The 6,873-nt window shown below is 41.9% G+C and overlaps 1 protein-coding gene across 1 annotated transcript; it reads left to right on the top strand.

Moving 5' to 3' along the window:
- Positions 1-1,979: 1,979 nt before the first annotated feature.
- LOC129525030 (uncharacterized) lies at positions 1,980-6,501 on the top strand. Its single transcript, XM_055353183.2, has one exon. It carries the CDS (start codon positions 2,842-2,844, stop codon positions 3,388-3,390), a length of 549 nt encoding a protein of 182 aa, XP_055209158.2. The 5' UTR covers positions 1,980-2,841; the 3' UTR covers positions 3,391-6,501.
- Positions 6,502-6,873: the final 372 nt, after the last annotated feature.

A 6,873-nucleotide genomic window follows, 5' to 3' on the forward strand; every position in this document is an offset into this window, starting at 1 on the left:
AGCTGCTTGCCTCTTTGCTGCCCCTATCAGAGCAGAGTTGCTCATTTGCTTCTCTGAGCACATCTTGTATGGAGTCTCGGGCCCCAGACAGCAGGGCTGCAAATGACACACTCAGCTGCAAGGCGGCAGTGATCTGTGGACGAGATTCAAATCCAGAGAAAAAAATGGGAGCCTCGAACTGCATCTGAAAACCAGCAAGAAAGAAGCAAATTCCTGTGAAATGGCACAGCCATCACTTCAGTGTTGACTCATTCTGCTCAAACCTGTCACTGCTCACACGGGAGTGGTTGTTGGAATAAGGGACTTCTCCTCAGGTGAATGACAAAGAAACACAGATTTGGATTTGCCCAGGTGTCTGGAGAGGAGGCTGCCCCTGGATGCCGCGCCCCACTGTGCAGAAAGGGGGTGCCCGGGGCATTGTCACCGCAGCGAGTCTGCACCTACCATCCTCTGGCCCCTTTCTGCCACCTCTGCAGCCTCTCCAATTAAATTTAAAACAAGTAAAAGTGGGCACAAGAATCATCTGCCTGCCTGTGTTTGGCCCTCCTTCCAAGTTTTTGTGTTCTGTTTGAAATCAAACTTATGCTTTCTTCCAAAATGAATGACAGAGAGAGAAAAAAGAAAAAGCCACCCAGGCTTGAAAAGTGGTAGCTTCTTGCCGCCGACTTCCTGCCGGTGCCAAGTCAGAGGGAGCTCTGCGTGTCCTCAGTTCACCCTCGCCAGGCCACACCGCATGCAAATAAGAAGCTGTTTCAGTGTCTGCCCATCTGAGACGCTGACATAAAAAAGGAAGAAAGAAAGGAAAAAAACCACCGTCACCATCAACAAAAAAACCCAAAACTGATTAATTCTCGTAGATTGCAGCAGAGCAGGGGGCCTGGTGGTGACACATCCTGTTTTGCTGTTCAAGTTGTCATCCCCCAAGCCAATAAGCTCCCTCATGAACGGCACCAGTTACGAGGGGTGACAAAGAATTCAAAACACTCACAGGACAATTTTCCTAACCCTTGGTCTCTCGGAATGCTATTTTTTAGGCTAATTTGTTTTGATGAGAAAACTGTGCCTGCTAGGCCTATTTTTAAGCCAGATTTGAAGTCAACGCAGTTGGTATTTGATCTTGCAAGAACGACAGAGGTGTCAGCAGCAGTTCTGCCATTTAAGAGCTGTAGCCTGGTGGGACACCGTCCTGCAACCAGGGCCCTAGCACAAGAAGTATCTCTGTTGTTATTTGCTTCTCTTCTTTGAGATCCATGTTTGATTTGAAAAATCACCACTTGAGCAGCACCTGGTGATTACGTAACCATTCAACTCTGTGTTTTATCCTAGGGCTAGGTAAGAAATTGAAAATCCAGCCTGAAATAATTAGTTTAGCTGCAGACAGGGCGTATTAAACAGACTCAGTTTAATCGAGCTAGAACTATAAGATGAATGTATTTATCTTCAATCAAAGATGACATGTTGGACAGATTCCTTCATTCATCACTTTTCTGTTATGTTTAGCCCTAAGGAAAGTCTTTTTTAGATACGTAAGATGCACCTTCAGGGTTAAAGCATCTAGTCCAGTCTGAATAAAACATCAAAAGCACCTACAATCCCAAGCTCCTTCAAGAACTTTGCAGGCAGTCTTCGGGTGAGATTGGTAAGACTATTAATCGGAGTAATGAAATAAAGTATTATCACATCTATTTATTTTTCTCATTTTCTTTTAACTTATGTGTATGTTCTAAAATACACATAATTTTCAGTTCAGTAGGGCATTTTCCCCTTGTAAGTAAATATGAATATATTTCAGAGTGAGCTCAAAGTTTTACGTTATATTTAGGTAGGCATTTTTTTTTTTTTAAGATGGAGTTTCACTCTGTCACCCAGGCTGGAGTGCAGTGGCTCGATCTTGGCTCACTGCAACCTCCGCCTCCTGGGTTCAAGCGATTCTCCTGCCTCAGCCTCCTGAGTAGCTGGGATTACGGGCGCACACCACCACACCCGGCTAATTTTTGAATTTTTAGTAGAGCTAGGGTTTCACCATGTTGGCCAGGCTGGTCTAGAGCCCCTGACCTCAGGTGATCCACCCACCTCGGCTTCCCAAAGTGCTGGGATTACAGGCGTGAGCCGACAAGGTAGGCAAAAGTTAAAAACAAAAAAACAAAAAAACAAAAAAATATTTGGAATAGTCTGTAACAGAGGAGGGCTTGAAGAGAAGTGAGGTGATTTGCAGAAGCATCAGCCAGGAGGCATTCCTCCAGGAGAAAAAATTTTACTTAAAGGAGAGAGCTTAGTGATGGAGAAGGAAAAGATCTCGACAGACATTCAAGATTAGAATCATAAGTTGGCCACTGATTGGGTGTGGCTCTGGGAAGTGGAGGTGCTGTGGGCAGGGGCTGGCTTGGGCAATGAGAAAATGGTGTTGCTTATGTGCCCACTCTGTGCCGGGACTCAGCTGTGAGTGCCTCCAAATTCACCACATTTATCAAACCTCAGTGCTCTGAGACAGCATATGATGGCCTAGCAGGATGTCCATTCTTTTCCTGGAACCACCCATCCAGTTATCTCCTTGAGTCGCCTGGGCGGTGAAAGGTGGTCTCATGCACAATGGATGCGGTGTGATCCCCCTGCTATGTCACGCATGGCGTCTGCCCTCTTCCCTGGCACCTCTGCCACTCCAGGTTATGCCTGTGCTGCTGCCCATTCTACGCCCACCTGGAAAGCCTGAAACCTTCTCGTGCCTTCTACTGCAGCTGGGGAGCTTCTTCCACGTCTCATAGCCAGCTTCTCCAGAGGGAACTCCCAGAGCTGACTGTACTTTCCTACCTCAGCCTCTTCTTCCTGGGATGGTGTCAAAATATGAACAGTCACAGCTTCATGCTTTCAGGAAACCACCTTCTCTTCCATCTTCTCCTTTGGCCTGCTCAGACAGCCAGACTTCTTAAAAATATTTTTCCCACAGGCTCATGCAAATTAAGGGATGTGGCTGAGCATCTCCTTCAGTGCCCTCAAACAGGTCATGAATGTTGCAAAGCCCAGAATCGTGCTAACCTGGTAGAAGGCTGGTTTAGCCAGAACACACAGAGAGGACCTTCTCATGATGGTGTGGCTGAATTCCACATGTTACTAACAGTATCTTGCCCTGACCCGACTCCAAGTACTGATCCCCGAGGAAGGCGTAATACAGAGCCCATCTTGGGGATGGATGATGACTTCATGTGCAAACAAGTCAAATTCAGGATGTGTGTTGTGGGCAGAGATGGCAATGCCCAGTCATCTGTTAGGTATACAGGTCCGCTGTACAGGAGAAAAATCAGAACAGAATTTCTATTTGTAGTGTTTCTTTTAGAGACTGGGGAATTGAAACCACAGGTGAATAAGAATGTACAAGGAACCAGGCCTTCTTGAAGAAATAGCTGATCCAGATTGGTGTCAGGAGCTGTACAAGGGGATCCAAGAATGTCTTGTCATACAAGCCGGACAGCTATTAAAGACAACTGAGGTCATGGCAAAAGGGCCCAGGCTTCTACTGGCCAACAATGAGACAATTTGAGCATCCTAAAGAATAATGACTTTAGTGGACTGAAACACATCAACATGTATACATGCATGAATTCATAATACTCAAAATGGTAAAACCAAACTCATTTGTTACCTTTGGAGGAGCCTGTCACCTCTGATTATTCTGAAAACTGGTAAATAAAAGGGGAAAATTCAAGCATTTATTCTGCTTTTCTTGTATAAACTGTACCTCACAGTTACGGAAGAGCTGATAAGGGAAATGTCTTCTTTATTGAAAAATTCAGCTGATACATTTGGAAGGAATGAGAGAATTAGAGTACCACCATTAGGTGACAATGAGGGTCCAGTTTTTTATTTTTCTTTTGCTGAGTGTTGGGAACATAGTGATAACAAAAAAAGCCATGGTGTTCTGGCCCTTGTGGAGTTTTGATTCTAGCACATTAATCAAATAATCCCAGAGCAAAAATAAAATGTCAACTATGGTAAGTGTAGAGAAGGGAAAATACACAGAACTTTTAACAGCTTAGATCCGAGGAAGCTGACCAGCCTGCAAAAAGGGACAGCTTCCCTAGGGAAGTGACTTTGCAGCTGTGATGATGGATGACTAAGAGTTAACCAAGGAATGGGAGGAGGGAGGAGGAGACAGAGAAGGCTTTCCAAGCAGAAGCCAGAGCATGTGCAAAGATCCTGTGGCAAGAAGGAGCCTGGTGCAGGGGAGGAACGAAGAGACATGCAAGCTGGCTGGAGTGCGGAGAGGGAGACGGGCAGGCAGGTGGTTGGATGGGGAGGCAAGGATCAGATCATGAGTCCCTTGGAGAAGCAGGAAGGCATCATGATGACTAAAATCAGAGGCAGGGGAGGACAGGTAGGGATAGACAGGGAAGCAGTGCTGGGAAGATGCTAAAATGCTGCAGTCTGTGCTTGGAAAGATCATGGCCTGGTTCTTCCATTGTCATGATGGGTTGTTCTCTTTCTTATTGTTTTTCTAATTTGTCTTGACTAATGGAGAAGATCAGGAGCTCAAAAATAGAGGTTGTTTACAGCACTCAGTTTGGCTGCTATAGGTCAATGAGCTTAGACTATTTAAGGGGATTAGGCTTTTGCTCAGAGACCAGTGGAGTATTCTAGCCAGGCTGTCTTGTGAAGGTGGTATGTTAAGAACTAGGTTTGTCTGATTTATCAAATTAAAATGTGGTACATCAAATTAAATTTGAATTTCAGATAAATAACAACTAATTTCAGATGTGTCAGATAAAGAATGAATATGGCTCTAGTACAATATGGGATAATGAATATTTTCAGATAAATAGATGCCCTGTATTCTGTGTAGCAAGCATAACTAGAGAATCAATGTTAGTGCTCAAACTAAGAAGACTTTTGAGAAATTATCAGAGGTAAATACAAATATACATTTCCATCCATCCATCCATCCATCCATCCATCCATCCATCCATCCATCCATCCATCCCTGTTGAGCTCCAACTATGTGTCAGACACTTCTGGGGGGTTGAAGGTATTGTGATCAGTAAGACAAACTCTCTGCCTTTATAGTGTTTACATTCTAGGAGAAAAATATTCATCTTAGAGAGATTATAAAAAACAAATCTTCTGAAATAGTATCTGTTACATCCAAAATAGAGGAATATATAAATAAATGTTAATATGATGGACTAACACGCAGCCATTACAAAAATCCTGTTTTGAAGGCTATTAAATGTCATGGTGAATTGATTCCAATATAAAACCAAATGAAATAAAAGCAGTTCACAAAACCATGCGTGAGGTATGTAAATTTTGTAAACCAAAATTACAAGGTGACCTCAGTATCTAGAAAAATACACCGATGGTGGCTGTATCTGAGTGCTGCTAGAATTATTACTAACATTTTATTATTTACATTTGTATTTTCTTTTTCACAGTTTCTACAAAGAATTATGGATGATTTTTATATTTAGAAAACCTTTTTTTATTTGTAGACATCTATTACCTGTGGGCCCCACAGCAGCATGGAAAAGATTAAAGATTTGTGTCAGCTTTGACGCTGCCGTTAATTATCAGGACAACCTACAGCAAGTCATGCCATTTATCTGGGCTTCACTTTCTTTGGATTTAATTATGGACTAAGCTGTGATTTTCTGTGTAATTAAGAACCAAACTAAAGTTTAAAAAATATGCCTTTGTTTTATGGAAGAGTCCAGAGAGACACCATCATTATACTATACTGTGTGTCTTTATAAAACCCATATACCTTATTCTTTTGTTTTATCTAGCTATTATATTGTCTATAACTTACTTTTAAATATTCTAGTATAGACAGGTGTGTGTGTGTGTGTGTGTGTGTGTGTGTGTGTGCGTGTGTGTGTATTCTTAATCCTCTATAAGGTTGTAGCTAAAATTTAAAATACTTTAACTGGACACACATCTTTTAGGAGTGGCTGGTAGTGTTTGAAGGACTACTATAAGGCCTTAATGATCTTTATCTCTAGAGAGTTCTAGAAGGTTCCCTAATTAGCCTAATAAATAAAAGAAGTTATTTTGCACTGGAAAATTAAGGAGTGTTGGAGATATGTGATTTGGCTAGCGCTATTTAAAGACACCCCTGTCCTTGCATAAATACGGTTTAGGAATCTAGTAATCCTGGATTAGAAACTTTGTTTGGAGTGATGCCTAAACCAGGTATGCCAATCTGTCTTGTGTCCACATACTAACAGAGGGTTCTAGCAACTTAATCCCATTAGCATGTTAGCTGAAGACTACGGCTAGAATGCTGTTATGTTTGTTTAGAGTTAATATTTCATGGAAATGTCTGAACCCTGGTACTGTATTAAACTCATAGAAATGGCTTTGTGCCTGTTTGCTAATAAATATTTCTCTGTGTGGCAGAATTTGGTTTGGGGTGTGCTGTCTAGCTGTCTAAATCACGTATCTCTTAGTATCGCAGTAATGGGTGAAGAGATATATAGTTCTTCTCACCTTTAATTGTTGGATGTGCAAAGAACCTGGTAGTTTTGAATGACTGAATGGATTGAGATCAGTTGGCGTATTAACGATAAACTTTATTTTACAGAAATCTTTTATTTACTTGAGGTTTTAAAATTATTATAAAACTAATAACGTATAAAGTGTCTCCCAAACTAACACAGATTCCTACTACTTGGATGTATTATGTCTCTATTACCTGTCTTTCATTTTTAGAATACAGCTGTGTTCCACAACCTCTCTGTTTAGGCTTATAGGTGCAACAATTCATTAAAAATGAATGCTGGGTTTGAAAAGTGTCACCCGAATGCTAAATATGCAACAGGCAGCCTAGTTCTGGCTCTCTGGAGAGAGTAAAGAGAGGTTTTGGCAAAAAGTCTTGGAAACAAC

Source organism: Gorilla gorilla, chromosome 8, assembly GCF_029281585.2.
Source record: "Gorilla gorilla gorilla isolate KB3781 chromosome 8, NHGRI_mGorGor1-v2.1_pri, whole genome shotgun sequence".
NCBI classification, from domain to species: domain Eukaryota; kingdom Metazoa; phylum Chordata; class Mammalia; order Primates; family Hominidae; genus Gorilla; species Gorilla gorilla.

Bases quoted from the DNA above. Each gene is read 5' to 3' on its own strand.
- LOC129525030 (XM_055353183.2), top strand. From the start codon at position 2,842: ATGAACAGTCACAGCTTCATGCTTTCAGGAAACCACCTTCTCTTCCAT.